The following is a 17,007-nucleotide window of genomic DNA, read 5'->3' on the forward strand; positions in this document are numbered from 1 at the left end:
CATCTCCTGATAGCAGGCGCCGCTCGCGCTCCAGATCGCCCGCTCCTAGGCGGCATTCCCGGTCACGCGACCGCTCTCCTAGGGGTCGTTCCCCAAACCGCCATTCTAGATCCCGGTCACCCAGATCAGGAGCCTCCACTAACCGTTCCCGATCTCCGGGCGAATTGGCGGACTCAGAACCTCATTCGAATTCTGAAGAGCTGTCCTCTGTGTGGTGGATGGCCTGGTGTCTGCAGTCAGGGACACTTTCCATCTACAGGACCCTGGACCCTCGGACCCTGCTCCTGAGGTGCCCTTTGCCCGCACTCCTCGTTCTCCTAAGTCTTTCCATCCTCATAAGGAGTTGGATGTGATTCTGGAGACCGCCTGGAAGCTTCCGGAGAAGCGCTTCCAAGGCCCTAAAAGGTTAAAGACTCTGTGTCCATTCCCTCAGGACCTTATTTCTAAATGGACTGTTCCACCATCTGTGGACCCCCCAGTCTCCCGTTTGTCCAAATCCACCACTCTACCGTTGGTGGATGCCGCTTCCTTTAAGGATCCCGCGGACAAGCGGGTTGAGAATTTGGCCAAATACGCCTTTGAAGCAATTTGATCCTCCCTGCTTCCGGCATTTTCTTCAACTTGGGTGGCGAAGGCCTTAGTGGTGTGGGCTTCTCAGCTCCATCAAGGTCTGTTGTCTGTGGCCCCCACGGACGCTCTGGCTGAAATTGCTCGTCAGGTGTCAGACGCAGGCGAATATTTATGCCAGGTTTCGTTGGAGTCTGCTTGCTGTGCGGCTGTCACATCTGGCAACCTGGTCGCCATTCGTCGCTCCATGTGGCTCAAAGCTTGGAACGCCGATTCGGCTTCCAAAAAATCTGGTCTCCTTTTTGGAAAGCCGGTCTCCTTTTTGGAAAGCGGCTAGACGACATCATCTCTGAGGCTACAGATGGTAAAAGTTCTTTGCTTCCCCAGAACAAGGCTCGCCGCACTGCGGCTCGTGGGTTTTTTCGTAAGTCGACCTCCTTTCGGTCCTTTTGCCCCTTGGGTCAGGGGCGCCAGGAAAAATCGAGCCCTTCGCAGGGTAGGCAGGGCCCGTCCTTCAAACTTCGCTCCTCCTGGAAGCAGGATAATCGCTCCAACCGATTTCCCGCTAAATCAGGAACCCGTAAACCTGCCTCGACCTGAAGGGGCGCCCCCACCTGGGACTCCGTCTCGGGTGGGTGGTCGCTTACTTCTTTTTCGGGACGTCTGGTTGGCACAAGTCCAGGACTCTTGGGTTCAGGACGTCATCTCCGATGGTTACCGAATCGAGTTCACTTCTTTTCCCCGGGATCATTTTTTTCGATCACGGCCTCCTCGTTCACCTGCTCTGGCCGCAGGTTTTCATTCTGCTATTTTCACTCTGCTGCAGCAGGGTGTTATTGTGCCCGTTCCACCTCAAGACCGTTTCAGGGGTTTCTATTCCAACCTCTTCGTGGTGCCCAAAAAGGAGGATTCAGTCCGTCCGATTTTGGACCTGAAACTCCTCAACCGGCATCTTCGCCTTTGCCACTTCCGTATGGAGTCACTACGGTCGATCGTAGCATCCATGGATCAGGGTGAATTCCTGTCTTCAGTGGACATTCGGGATGCGTATCTTCACATCCCGATTTTTCCTCCTCATCAACGTTTTCTACGCTTTGCCGTTCCGCAGGGTCACTTTCAATTTGTGGCTCTGCCCTTCGGCCTGGCCACTGCCCCCCCGGTTTTTACCAAGGTCCTGGCGGCTGTCATGGCCATTCTCAGGTCCCGGGGGTGTCTGTCCTCCCTTACCTGGCTGACCTGCTTAACAAGGCCCCGTCCCGGGTCCACAACGAGGAGAGTCTCCACATCACCCTGCTGACCCTAACCAGCTTCGGGTGGCTGATCAACGAGGAGAAATCCAACCTTTCTCCCTCCCGGTCTCTGGTCTTTCTGGAACTCAGGTTCGATACCGCGAGCGCGCACATCTTCCTCCCTCCGGACAAGCGGAGTGCTCTGCTGTTAGAAGTTCGTCATTTGAGACGCCCGCATCCAGTCTCAATTCATGCATGCATGGCAGTGCTGGGCAGAATGGTGGCGGCCATAACGGCAGTTCCGTTTGCACAGTTCCGTTGCCGTCCGCTTCAGTGGGCTATTCTGTCTCTGTGGGACGGATCCCCCCTGTCCTTGGATCATCAAATCAGTCTGCCCACCGAAGCTCGCCAGTCTCTTCTTTGGTGGCTCCGCTCTCCCCTCCTTCAGAGCGGCCGCTCGTTTCTACCATTGAATTGGCTGGTTCTTACGACGGATGCGAGCCTCCTCGGTTGGGGGGGGTGTCCTCCTGGACCGGATGGTCCAGGGCCGGTGGTCGCCTCGGGAAGCCAGGCTTCCTATCAATGTCCTGGAGATCCGGGCGATATTCCTTTGTCTCCGACACTGGGAGTCTCTTCTTCGGGGTCGCCCGGTTCGCATTCAGTCAGACAACGCCACGGCTGTGGGGTATCTCAACCGCCGAGGGGGCACTCGCAGCAGTGCTGCCATGACCGAGGTGTCCAAGATTTTGAATTGGGCAGAACACAAGGTTCCCTCCATATCAGCGATCCACATTCAGGGGGTGGAGAATTGGGAGGCGGACTTTCTAAGTCGCTCCTCCCCCGATACCGGGGAGTGGTCCCTTTCACCCGGAGGTGTTCAAGTCCATCTGCCACCGCTGGGGGACTCCGGACGTGGACCTCTTTGTGTCCCGCCTAAACAGCCAGGTTCCAAACTTTGTAGCAAAGTCCAGAGATCCTCTGGCGCTGGCCGCGGACGCCCTAGTCATTCCCTGGTCTCGGTTCACTCTCCCGTACCTGTTTCCGCCAATTCCCCTCCTTCCCCGAGTGCTCAGGAAACTCAAGGCAGAAGGCGTACCGGCCATCCTAGTGGCCCCGGATTGGCCCTGCCGATCTTGGTACGCCGACATGGTTCGGCTCGTGGCGGACGTTCCCTTCCGCCTGCCAGATCGCCTCGATCTTCTGTCTCAGGGTCCTCTTTGCCACCCCAATTCACAGCCGCTGCGTTTGATGGCGTGGTGGTTGAAACTGCGATATAGAAGGCTCGCGGTTTCTCATCTAGGGTTATTCGCACTATGCTCAAGGCGCGTAAGCCATCCTCGGCTAGGGTCTACCATAGGACCTGGCGGGCTTATTTTCGGTGGTGTGAGGCCCGCTCTCTTTCCCCAGTTCAGTTTTCTCTACCGAACCTTCTGGCGTTTCTGCAGTCGGGTCTTGAGACGCGCCTGGCTCTTGGTTCCCTCAAGGGTCAAGTGTCGGCGCTGTCTATTCTTTTTCACCGGCCTCTGGCTTCTGATTCATCGGTTCGCACCTTCCTCCAAGGAGTAGCTCATGAGATTCCTCCCTATAGGTCTCCTACTCCCCCTTGGGACTTAAATTTGGTCCTGAGTGCCTTGCAATCCGTTCCGTTCGAGCCTATCTGTCACGATGCCGGCTGGCAGGTAGTGGATCCTCTGTGCCAGAGAGGGATTGGCGTGGACCGTGCTAGTGGACCGGTTCTAAGCCACTACTGGTTTTCACCAGAGCCCGCCGCAAAGCGGGATGGTCTTGCTGCGGCGGTAGTGACCAGGTCGTATCCACTAGCAACGGCTCACCTCTCTGGCTGCTGAAGATAGGCGCGGTACAAGGGAGTAGACAGAAGCAAGGTCGGACGTAGCAGAAGGTCGGGGCAGGCAGCAAGGATCGTAGTCAGGGGCAACGGCAGAAGGTCTGGAAACACAGGCAAGGAACACACAAGGAACGCTTTCACTGGCACTAAGGCAACAAGATCCGGCAAGGGAGTGCAGGGGAAGTGAGGTGATATAGGGAAGTGCACAGGTGAACATACTAATTGGGACCACTGCGCCAATCAGCGGCGCAGTGGCCCTTTAAATCGCAGAGACCCGGCGCGCGCGCGCCCTAGGGAGCGGGGCCGCGCGCGCCGGGACAGAACAGACGGAGAGCGAGTCAGGTAGGGGAGCCGGGGTGCGCATCGCGAGCGGGCGCTACCCGCATCGCGGATCGCATCCCGGCTGGCAGCGGAATCGCAGCGCCCCGGGTCAGAGGACGTGACCGGAGCGCTGCCGCGGGGAGAGTGAAGCGAGCGCTCCGGGGAGGAGCGGGGACCCGGAGCGCTCGGCGTAACACTATCTGAGATATTTCTCTCAGTTTCCATTCCTGGAAGGTCGCCTTTTTGGTTGTTGTGACCTCGATCCGTCGGTTGTCGGAGTTGGCAGCTCTTTCTTGTCAACCTCCCTTCCTGATTCTTGATCAGGACAAGGCAGTACTTCAGCCGTTTCCTTCATTTCAACCGAAGGTGGTTTCGTCCTTTCATCTGAATGAGGATATCGTTCTTCCTTCCCCTGCTCCATCTCATCCTAAAGAGCGTTCTCTTCACAACCTGGATGTGGTACGGGCTTTACGAGTTTACCTCAAGGACACCTTTTCTTTCCGACGGTCGGAGTCGCTGTTTGTCCTTCCGGAGGGCCGACGCAAGGGTTTGCCGGCTTCTAAGGCCACCATCTCCAGATGGATCCGGTCCGCCATTTCTGAAGCTTACCGATCCAAGGGGAAGGATCCTCCCTTCTGGGTTACAGCTCACTCCACTCGCTCTGTGGGGGCCTCTTGGGCAGTCTTTAACAGGGTTTCGGCCCTACAGGTGTGTTAGGCGGCTACTTGGTCTTCGGTGCACACATTCACCAAGTTTTACCAAGTGCACACTTCTGCATACGCCAACGCCTCTTTCGGGCGTAAGGTTTTGCAGGCGGCGGTGGCTCTGCCGTCTGCTTGATTCTGGGTTACATGGTTTCCCACCCCCGGGGACTGCTTTGGTATGTCCCACGGTTCCTGTGTCCCCCAATGCTCCTGAATGAGAAAAGGAGATTTTTTTACACTTACCGTAAAATCTTTTTCTCAGAAGCTCCATCGGGGGACACAGCTCCCACCCTGTGTTTGTTAGTTGTGATCTGAGAGTTGGTCGCCTGTCGGTTGGTTGTTTCGTTATTTTGACTGGGCGCCCTCTAGTCTTTGTATTTTTTTCGCTTCCTCCTATTGCTTTGGGACTAAAACTGAGTGTATCTAAGGCAGGAGGTGGGGTATACCCTGCTGGGAGGGGCTGACTTCTTTTTTTGTATGCCTAGTGTCAGCCTCCTAGTGGCAGCAAGATATACCCACGGTTCCTGTGTCCCCCAATGGAGCTTCTGAGAAAAAGATTTGACGGTAAGTGTAAAAAATCTCCTTTTATTGTTTTAATGCAGGGGGAGGCACATACTAAGCCTTGACATTTCTAAACCCCTTTGACTTTTTGCTATAAATCAGTTTCTTGGACAAAAAGAATCTTAAAATAAATGTGTTTGTTCCAGGTTACCAACAGCACACACCTGCTTCAACCAACTGTGCTTACCTCCCTACAAAACAAAGAAGGAGCTAAAGCAAAAGCTGACCATTGCAATTTCTAACTCTGAAGGCTTTGGTCTACAATGAACATAGAAGTCTTTCTGGTCTTGCTTTCTATCCTTTGTCCATTGAGACCACCGGTGTTGGTAGGAAGGCGCAGTGCTGACTTCTCCGCCATTGTACTTCACACAGCTGGTGCCAACGTCAGACCTACAAGAGGGAGAGAGAGCGCCCCATTGAGAAAGCTGTGGACGAGATGCAAGAATGAATCCTGTTGTTAATCAGCCAGTTTTCATTTTTTAACAACAGACTTAGGAATTAGTTTAGATTGAGTAGCAATTTCTAGTTACTTAGTAACAAAACTTCATGCAGGACAGCAAAACGGCTTAATAATTCTGCCAGTTATTTACAATGCTTTATTATTGTAGAGACATGTTTATAAGGAGATGTAAATGAGTTGTGTAGATACAATTTTACAATTTTCTACTTGTAGGAAATGAAGGCGTACAGCAGATGTTGTCAGCTTTATTACGATCTGTTATGTATATTTAGGGATCTCATTCGTCATTTAGATTAACTCAACCTCCACTTTTGTAGAACCATCAATGATTGGGGAAATGTCAAGGTTTTCACATAAAGGGTTATTTGGGGTTTCTGACTTTTTTAATGCTGCACCTGCAAGTTTATGTATAGGTATTTATGAACTTTGTTGCCTTCATTGAATGCCATTTGGATGGGACTTTTTTGGCAGGTAAATCATAAGTACCCATCTAGTGAGGCAAGATTTATTTAGGGCAAAAAACAGAGCTTGCCAACAAAAATTTTAATATTTTATTAAATGTGTAACTTTTTTTTCCCCAAGAAAATAATGGTTATGTGAAGAATACTACGAGTTTAAAGGGGTACTCCGCCCCTAGACATGTTATCCCCTGTCCAATGTATAGGGGATAAGATGTCTGATCGCCGCTGCGGCGACCCACACATCCGAAGTTTGCTCTGTGCTGGATGACTAGCGATACGGGGCGGAGGCTCTTGACTTCACAGTCACGCCCTTGTGTGACATCATGGCCATGCCCCCTCGATGCAAGTCTATGGGAGGGGGCGTGACTCCTGTCACGCCCCCTCCCATAGACTTGCATTGAGGGGGCGTGAGGCGCGACCGAGACGTCACGAGCCTCCGGCGCTGCACACAATTCTCTAAACGAACACCGGGTGCAGCAGAGAGATCGCAGGTGTCCCCAGAAGAGGGACCCCGACGATCAGACCTCTTATCCTTTGGCTAGGGGATAAGATGTCGAAGGGCGGAGTACCCCTTTAAGGGATATCAGGATTTCCATATGGTTTATGTATAGCATTGTTGCAAATGCTTCAAGACAAAAACTACATGCCAGTTTTAGGAAACCCTTTAGTTTCGTATTACTGTATAATGTTTACGCGAATTGCTAACCTGAAAAGTCCAACCAATTACGTAAGTATTTTAGTACTTTGCATGGCTGAACACTTTTATCTTATTCTACATTTATGGATTATGTTCTGCCATACCAGGCTCGCAGAAATCAGAGAATCCCTTAGATACAAGTGCAACACTAGAGCACTGGACTTTCCCAATCGCTATAGGATTAAGTCTGATAATACAATTATGTTTAGGAATATTACTGATTGTGTCAATCTCATCCTACCGCTGCATCAGAATTGCAGTAGGTTATCTAGTCGCGAGTGTCAAGGTTATTTTATTTTTTTATTTTTTGAAAAGTAAGAAACTGGAAGTTCTACAGTCCTGTGTTAGCGCATTATTCTTTTTTTTTAAATAATTTAGATTATGTTAGTATGTTGTCCAACAACAGCAAGACTACAATAAAGAAAAGGGAGACAGGTAATACGCATAGTAAAATGCAGTGTCAGTAATAGTAAAATGGAGGTTATCTAGATGAGATGGCCATTGTGTTTTTTGTTTTTGTTTGTATATATTATGTGTGGAAAAGGAAAACTATCTATATTGAAGATTTTTTATTTTGTTTTTTTATTTCTACTGGGTAATACTGATCACTGAAGACATCTGGAGTTGTAGGGAGACTTCAGTAAAATATTTAACTATTCAGTTAGAATTACTATTGTGCTGCATGGAAAGTCATGCTGGATAAAGACGATTTACAGTAATGATGAAGACAACATTTTAGCGACTAGGAAATACATTACATTCCTGGTCATCAAATGGCGTTTGTGTGTTTATGGCATCGATTCATGTAGGTTTGTATTTGACAAAAGCAAGAACACAGTGTTGTCTTGCTGTCTGTTTGATATATATTATCTCCACTTGTAATACTGTGTATTGTGCCTATTTTAGCAAATGTTACCAGGAAGCCTATGCTTCTGCCCAATCTATGTTTATTTATTTTTAATTTTTTTCTGTCTTTTTAAACTCCGGTGCAACTTTTTCTTTCATTTTTTATGCATTGTTGTGTACAATACAAACCTATAATTTCATGTTTTTTCTACCTATTTGGTTATTTGTATATAAGAAAAGATATAAGAAATGAATTACCCCCAGAACTTTAGTCCTATTGGGGGACATGTATCATTATTTGTGTATGGTAGAAGCATTTTACCCCTTTTCCCGAATTCAAAATTATGTGCAGAAGCGCTAAATTTATCAATCAAGCGCAATGCGCTTCATAAATAGCGGGTAAATATAGTAATCTCCTCAATCCACTCTTTGGAAAATAGAATCGATGATTTAGAGCATCTTGCTATGTTAAGTCCAAAATGGCTTATATTTGCGCAAAAAAAACAGCTCTTGCGGCAAAATCGTTGGTGTAAAGGAAAAGTACGCAGTAAATAAATCCATGCGTACTATAGATGTCACTCCAAGGTACCCTGATTAGGCCACATCTGGAGGACATGATCTACCAAAATGTGCGCAAAATAATGCGCAAAAAAAAAGGGCTTGCGCAAAATTTTGCACAAAAAAATACACACAAAACAGGGGTAAAATCTTTGATACATGTCCCCCATTGAGTTTAAAGAAAAAAAATTGTGTTCAAGGATGGACTTTACCATGTAGACACCAGTGAACTTATAGTCCATGCCTGGATGTGCCGTCACGGCGACGCCCCCTCCATTCATGTCTATGGGAGGGGGCGTGACGTCCGTCACGCCCCCTCCCATAGACATGAAAGGAGGGAGCGTGGTGTGACATCACTAGGGGGTGTGGCCGTGATGTCACGACTCCGTCTTGGAGGCAGGGCCTGGCGGTGGGACCCCTTCAATCATACATCTTATCCTTTAGGTATGTTCACACTATGGTGTGTGAACGGAATCTCCGCTCGCAGAGACCCATTCACACTAATGTTAAGTTCACACCGCGGAATTCCACTCGAATTCCGTAGTGTGAACATACCCTTAGATAGATAGGGGATAAGATGTATAAAGCCGTAATACCCCTTTAAAACTATTCACATTTCATTATACAACTTCTTTTTTTTTTTTCTTTTTAAATAAGACTATGAGCCTCACATACAAATTTAGGCTGGATTTCTTATTTCCATGGTTGCAGTACCAGGTATATATGACCATTCTGCCATGCTCTTTGCAGTATGATCAATGTATTGTATGTTTTTTCCCATAGAACACTTTTTTCTCATTTTTTACCAGAGTCGGTGCTTACTCTTGGCTGTTTTGCCATCTTGTGACATACACCATAGCAGCATTCATGGGAAACTGCCCAGAATTGAGCCTGGCTGACATGAATAAGAGATTCATAACCCCTGGCATCACTTGTGCTCTCATAGCAATGCTGTATCCTGGGCAGCTTCCACAGGATATATCTGCAATAATAAGGGAACGCCATAGCAGAGAGTGCTTCCCAGTGTTTACAGTTTAGTTTATTAAGAGATGAGTCCTATATGATGTGTTTATTATAGACCCATAAAACCTTATCACTTTCCCAAAGTACTTTGTGCCAAGTAACGGATTAACCCTACCCTGTTACTCTTAAATGTCACTGTTTAATGCCTCTCCATACTGTTTAATTCAGGCTGTTTTACCACCCCTCCTCCCCAGGGGTCACAGACGGACAATGCTGCCAAATTCTCCTCTGAATCTGATTTAAATAGATTATCAGAGATTTACGTCATCTCTTCAGCTCTGTGTTTTGTCCCGTCTGATGTAAATTCATGTAAACCGTCATGTTTCCAGTCTACTGCATCAGTAAGCCACCAAAATGAACCAAACATTACAGCCTTATTGCTTTTCTGCATAGTCCTACAGGACATCTAGATTAGTATTAAAATACATATTTAGAGATTGGCTTATATATATTGTTTCCCATTACTCCTGGGTACTCCAGTGAAAACCAAATTGTTTTCAAATCAGCTGGTACCAGAAAATGTCCCATGTCAGGAACTGTCTGGAGCAGGAAATGTTTGCTCTTGCTCTGGACAGTTGCTGACACTGACAGAAGTGGCAGCAGGGAGCACTGTGGCCAGACTGGAAAGAACTACATAACTTCCTCTGGAGCATACAGCAGCTGATAAGTACTTAAAGGCTTAAGATTTTTAAATAGAAGTAATTTATAAATCTTTATAACTTTCAGTTGATTTTAAATCCTTTAAAGGGGTACCCCGGTGGCGAACACTTTTTTTTAAATGAACTGGTGCCAGAAAGTTAAACAGATTTGTAAATTGCTTCTATTTGAAAATCTTAATCCTTCCGGTACTTATCAGCTGCTGTATGCTCCAAAGGAAGTTATTTTCTTTTAAAATGTCTTTTCTGTATATTATGTATACCGTGTTTCTCCGAAAATAAGACCGGGTCTTATATTAATTTTAGTCCCAAAAAAACACACTAGGGCTTATTTTCAGGGTAGGGCTTATTTATTGATGGGGGGCTGTAGCAGTGTGGAGGATGCCGCCCCCCCCAATCTTCCACACTGCTACAGCCCCCCATCCTCCCCTTCCCCCAATGTCCTCCCCACTCCTACAGTGCCTCCCACCCCTCTGCCATAATAAACTACAGTACCTTACACATTTCATCCCCAGCGGAGACCAGCACTTCCCCACCTTCATACCGTACGGAAGCTGCAGCTCTTGGCGGTGGCGGGACCTCCTTCTGTTGCTTAGCAGCCGGGGGCAGGACCGCGGTCCGCCAGTTGATTACCCCTGGTCTAGGTCTTATTTTCATGGTAGGGCTTATATTGCAGCCCACCCTGATAATCCTGCTAGGGCTTACTTTCGGGGTAGGGCTTATTTTCAGAGGAAGGTCTTTTCTGTCTGACCACATTGCTCTCTGCTGACCGTGTCAGGAACTGTTCAGAGCAGGTTAAGTTTGCTTTGGGGATTTTTTTCCTACTGTGGACAGTTCCTGATACAGACAGAGGTGTCAGCAGAGAGCACTGTGGTCAGACAGAAAAGAAATTCAAAAAGAAAAGAACTTCCTCTGTAATGTACATCAGCTGATAAGTACTGGAAGGATTAAGATTTTTTAAATAGAAGTAATTTACAAATCTGTTTAACTTTCTGGCACCAGTTGATTAAAAAAAATTTGTTTTCCACCGGAGTAACCCTTTAAGTTCCCAATTAGGCTTCCCAAACTACAACTGTGGAGACAGCTAATGCACACCACAGAGCCCTGTGCATGGAGGCTGTACTGAAAGCATATGGCCCTGGCTTGTTGCTGTATATACATTAATATTCTTCCCAAAAGCTTATGCACCTAGAAAAGTATATCTCTTTACATACAGAATCTGATAAATCATGTCACCATTTTTATCTCTTGACCTATTTGTACAGGATCGAACTTGGAGGTTGTACAGGCATGAGCCTTTAGAGAAACCCACACTGCATATTATCACTGCAATGCTGGTATTCCACGAAGGGTTAAACATTGAGCATGTACCAGTGGCTGCCTTATTTCCTCCATGTTATAATTGTACGAATGGGGACAGATAAAGCAACTCTACTCTATCCAGCTCACTAGACCCCCTGTGAGTTGGTATTGGTGTTAACTGCAGTCATATCTGATTTCATAGGCCTTTAGTGGCATTTGACTTTACTTTATTTTGGTCATACATTTATTTTAAATGGGTTTTCAAACTTTAACACTTCATTTTTAAACACCCCTATTGAGCATTCTGAGATATTAGGAGAGTGCCACTTAATTTGGAGGACTCCAAGATCTTCTAGCAGATTCAACAGCTGATCTCTAGGGGTCTCAGTAGTGACTGACACTGTACTTGGCTATTATAACCCAGCCCCCCCATTTAGGACGCCAAATGTTAAGATATAATGAAGGCACCAGCTGGTAACTGTAGTGAAAGTGATGTAGGAAATAAAAACTTTTTTATACTATAATTTCATGTTTGCTTTTTTAATTTGCTCACCGATTGACTCATTTGGAGCGACAGAACTATTTATGTATATTTGAAGCTAATGTTCACGACAAGGCAGACAACTGTTGTTGACTGTAATCCTGAGAAGAAAAGCTTTATTGTTGACATTGTTTAGAGACGTAATCATTGCCTTAGGATACTTTTATTTATTGAAGAGATGTTGTGTTTACTGTAAAAGTAATACCTCAGAAAAGCCTGCTGTTTGCATAAATTATAAGTACAATAGAAATGTTAGGGACACATTTTATACTTTGTACAAAAGTAATAAATCTGTCTGCACTTTGTACTTGCCTGTTGTGTCATTTATTTTTATATCAGTTTTTTTTAATACCTTTTAAATCCCCCAGTAGAGGATAAAAATAAACAATGATCAGTTTGGTGGCAGGATTCCTTTAAGAACTAAACCAGTGTTTCTCAAGCGCGGTCCTCAAGTCCCCCCAACAGGTCAAGTTTTCAGGATTTCCTTAGTCTTTCACAGGTGATATACCGTATTTTTCATCATATAAGGCGCTCCGGCATATAAGACGCACCTAATTTTATAGGATAAAAATCTAGAAAATAAAGATTCTGAACCAAATACAATGTAAAGTATAGGACAGTGATCTTCAACCTGCGGACCTTCAGATGTTGCAAAACTACAACTCCCAGCATGCCCGGACAGCCGTTGGCTGTCCGGGCATGCTGGGAGTTGTAGTTTTGCAACATCTGGAGGTCCGCAGGTTGAAGACCACTAGTATAGGAGGTAGTACTCACGTGTCCCCGCCGCTCCGGACCCGTCACTGCTCGTCACCGCTGCCCTGGATGTCGCCCTCCATCGCTGTCTCCACGTCCCTGTCGTTCCGGAATGTCTCTGCTGCCCGGTATCCTCGCTCTCCGTCGCCGCCATGATGTCGCTACGCACGCCGCTCCTATTGGATGACGGGACGGCGTGCGCGACGACGTGATGACGACGGAGAGCGCCGGCCATGCAGGGGATCCCGGCACGGAGCAGACACGGAGGCAGGTAAGGTCCCTCCCGGAGTCCTGTAAGCTGTTCGGGACGCCGCCATTTCACCGCGGCGGTCCCGAACAGCCCGACTGAACAGCCGGGTTAGTGTTATTTTTGCTTCAGACGCGGCGGTCAGCTTTGATCGCCGTGTCTGAAGGGTTAATACAGGGCATCACCGCGATCGGTGATGTCCTGTATTAGCCGCGGGTCCCGGTCGTTGATGGCCGCAGGGACCGTTGCCATAGGTGTGTATTCACCTTATAAGACGCACCAACTTTTCCCCCACTGTTCTGAGGAAGAAAAAGTGCGTCTTATATGGCAAAAAATACGGTAACTGGTGATGCCTGATTCACTGACCATAATTATATCACCCGTGAAAGACTAAGGAAATCCAAAAAACATGACCTGTTGGGGGGACTTGAGGACTGCGCTTGAGAAACACTGAACTAAACAATGAGATGAGTTTTCCATTGTTCAGAGGTATTGGTACTTGGGCCCCAACCATATTAGTGATGTCCCAAGACCACTCTTCTGAATGAAGGACCACTCTGTTCCTTACTGAAACAGCAGCATGCTTGTCCACACACTATGCAGGGTAATACAATAAGGCCCCATTCACCTGAATGTCAGTGCTTCTGTGCAGGGAAATTGCACAGACCAAAGTGGAAATCTACTTTTATTCAGGATCGCGGTCAGGCCACCATAACTCATCGTAACTCACAAAGTGATGGCATATCCTATCTATGTGCCGCCATTTTCTATGTAGAAAGTACAAATTTAAATATTATTTTCAGCATGTTTCATCTTGTAAATACAACAAGCATGATACAGACCAAAACAGTCTGCATGGACAACGCATTTCATTTCCCACCTGCTTCCCAAATCGATTTAGGTAGCATCCAAAATATTATTATTATATGACAGGTTTGTGGTGTATCGAGATTCCTATTATGTAAGCATTGACTCACTTTGTTCATCAATGGTAAACCTATGCTTTAATGATTACTGTCTCCAGTCTATCGGGGGCGCCTAGCAACAAGACCCCCGTTCCTGATTCAGCTTGTCAGACTGCACTTGCCCAAACCAGAGAATACCTTACATTGTAATTTAAAAGTGATGTTAAAGGAAGAATTCAACGAATATTAAAATTAAATGACATTTACAAGTAAATATGAAAATATTTCTGAAGGCTTTCAGAACTGGGAATGTGTGCAACAAGGTTATAACCATAGGGGAACATATTGTTCAGGATGTTTTGTTAGTTGTGTTTTTTTTTCTTTTTTTTTTTTAAAGAAGATACCAGTCATCCTCTCCAAAGTTTAAAGAAGGCCCTTTATCTATTTAACCCCTTAAGCACCACGGACATATGGGTACGCCCTGATGCCCTGGTACTTAAGGACCAAGGGCGTAGCTGTACCAGGATGCCTGCTGAAATTATTCAGCAGGCATCCCGTGACAACGCTGTGGGGGGGTCCTGAGACCCCTGAATTCACACCGGCGATCCCCTCAACACCCCCTCCCCCCAGGAGCACTGCTATTGGTCCGACCAATAGCAGCTGGCAGAGGAGGGATTAATGTCCCCTTCTCTCAGCTCTGCTTGTCCACCGAGCTCAGTCAGCAGGCAGAGCTGAGAGAAGAAGCCAGGGACCCCCCGCTCTGTCAAGATCTGTGCCCCTCAGGGCAGAAGAAGTGGCATCCTGCCACCTGTAGTCAGGGTGAGTTTTTTTTGGTTAGGGAAAGGTAGGAGTGTCGTAAAAAAATAAGTATTTCTGACCCCCTAATAGGTCCTCAAGGGTCCACCGCAGATTTTGCAGTGTGACCCGGGCTTTATGAGGGTTTCTCACCGTTATATATAGTATGCACAAAGCACATACACTACACACTTCCCTGGACTACAATCCGTATATGGGGGGGGGCTTGATTTCTCTGATCAAGTCCTCAAGCCATACATCGCCATGTGGAAAACATGGGTATGGTACAAAAAAAAGTTGCGGTCTACTTGGTACAGGTTGCCATGTACAACTCTTTTGTACTATCCCAGTACGCTGGCAACACAGGGATATTCCTCCAGTTCCAAGAAGAAGTCCTAAGGGCCCTGATGTTTGGTGACCAGGAAAGTGTAGGCCGGAGTTCCCAAGGAACTGGAAATATAGGTGCCAAGATCGTCCCGGGCCAATACTTTCCAGGTGAGGTCCCCCACACTGGAAAGAAGGGACAATCCCAGAAAAAATGCAGAGTGTGTCACAAGAGGGGGATACGGAAGGATACCACCACTTAATGTGACACTTGCCCCGATCATCTGGGCCTCTGCATTAAAAACTGCTTCAGGGAGTATCTCACTTCCATGGAGTACTAAATTTTCCCTTTTCATTTTAATTTCCCATAATTTGACCCCAATGTACCAAGTCCAGAGTACATTCCAAATTTTAACCCCATAAACCACTAAAATGCCCCAAAAACTCTTTTATAAAAAAATTAGGTCACCGAGTCACTATTATCAGGGACTTTTTATGTTGCCTCAAATGCGCAGCGCTCTCTCTCCACCTGAGCGGTGCACGCATTTGAGGCAACAGGTTAGGGACGGCCACACAGATCACATTCCCAGAATGATGATTCAGAGCATAGGGTTTGGGGTGGGCATATTTTTTAGTTTTGGCTATGCTCTGGGTCATTATTCTGGGAACATAACCTATTTTGTCATTTTACAACCCATTGTACCCCACTTTACTAAATTAGTGTACCCCATGAGGGTTTGTTCCACTGTTCTGGCTCCACAGAAGCTCAGTAATTGCTCAAGGCCCCTGACTGCCCTCCCGCTCTTCCGAGACCTTATGTGCACCTGCAGAGCAGTTTACTTGAAGATATGAGGTATGTCCTCACTCCAAAGAAATGTATTTACAAATGTATGGTTACATTTTCTCCTATTATGACTTGTGAAAATGAAAAATTTGGGGTAACCCCAGCATTTTAGTGTAAATAAATGGCTTCCTAAATGCGACATGCCCCCCAAAAACCATTTCAGCAAAATTTTCTATCCAAAAGCCAAATGTGACTCCTTCTCTTCTGAGCATTTTAGTGCGCCCGCAGTGCACTTGATGTCCACAATTGGGGTATTTCCATACTCAGAAGAGATGGGTTACAAATTTTGGGGGGTATTTTCTCCTATTACCCCTTGTAAGGGTGCATTCCCACGTGGCGTATTTTGCTGCGTATTTGGTGCTGCGTATTTTCCTACCCATTGACTTCAACAGAGAAAATAGAATACGCAGCAGCAAATACGCTGTGTGGGAATGTACCCTTAGAATGTAAAATTTGGGGGAAAACCAGCATTTTAGTGGGAAATTTTTTTTATTTACACATCCAACTTTAACGCCCCCTTCCATAGACTTGCATTGAGGGGGTGGGGCGTGATGTCACATGGGGCGGAGTCATGACATCACAATACTCTGTCCCTGTGGTCAGGAGGCATAAGACTTGGAGCCTCCAGCGCTTCCTGCAGTGCTCACAGGTGGGTGCAGCATTCTAGGGGGTCTTCAGATGACATCTAGGTCCACTACATTATTTTTTCCTAACCAATTCCCTCTTTATTGCCCTATTCCTCAGCAACTGATGACGTAAGTTATTGATATGCCAATGAGGATGTGGAATGTCAACATAGAAAGCATTCAATGTCAACATCCTGTTGATAACTGAGCAGATTTGACAGGTCAATACAGTAAGTCTATTAACTGTCAATGGGGCGGTCATCACTGCTCAGCTGTCAACAAGGCAAAAACCTTAGTGCTCTCCCTGTTGAGATCTGAGCAGTGGTGGCCTCCCATTTGACAATCTAGACCTTCATCAGCATATCAAGAAAAGTAAACAGGCACCAGTGAGGACTGCAGCTGGACTCCGCATAAAGTGCGTGAATATGATGTGTTTTGTTATTTTGGAACCCTAGTAAGCCAGTTGTTTTAATGATTTGTAGCCAAATCATTCATGTAAAATGTGCCATATTTACAGTCAAACCAAGATTTTGTGTGGATAATATAAACCATATAACAAAGAATTTACAATTAATTTGTTGTTTCCATAGGGTAAACATTAGGGGTCATTTACTACTGTGTTTTTGACTTTTTTTTTTTTCTTTTCTCCCTCTGGTTTTGCAGCCAAATTGTGTCTCGTGCGCCAAATTTTGCATCCAAAAAATTCCAAAAACCCGACCAACTCTATATTTTACTGAAAAA

The 17,007-nt window shown here is 46.5% G+C and overlaps 1 protein-coding gene across 3 annotated transcripts in view; it reads left to right on the forward strand.

Annotated features, from left to right (window-relative positions):
* Nucleotides 1-12,077, forward strand: part of HECTD2 (HECT domain E3 ubiquitin protein ligase 2) — a 132,432-nt gene extending 120,355 nt beyond the window's left edge. For all 3 annotated transcript variants that reach the window (XM_056530213.1, XM_056530215.1, XM_056530214.1), the window contains exon 21: nucleotides 5,375-12,077. In XM_056530213.1, coding sequence (XP_056386188.1) covers nucleotides 5,375-5,495 — 121 coding nt within the window. In that variant the 3' untranslated portion in view covers nucleotides 5,496-12,077. The remainder of the gene's footprint in view (nucleotides 1-5,374) is intronic.
* The last annotated feature ends 4,930 nt before the right edge of the window (nucleotides 12,078-17,007 follow it).

Source organism: Hyla sarda, chromosome 7 (genome assembly GCF_029499605.1).
Source record: "Hyla sarda isolate aHylSar1 chromosome 7, aHylSar1.hap1, whole genome shotgun sequence".
NCBI lineage: Eukaryota > Metazoa > Chordata > Amphibia > Anura > Hylidae > Hyla > Hyla sarda.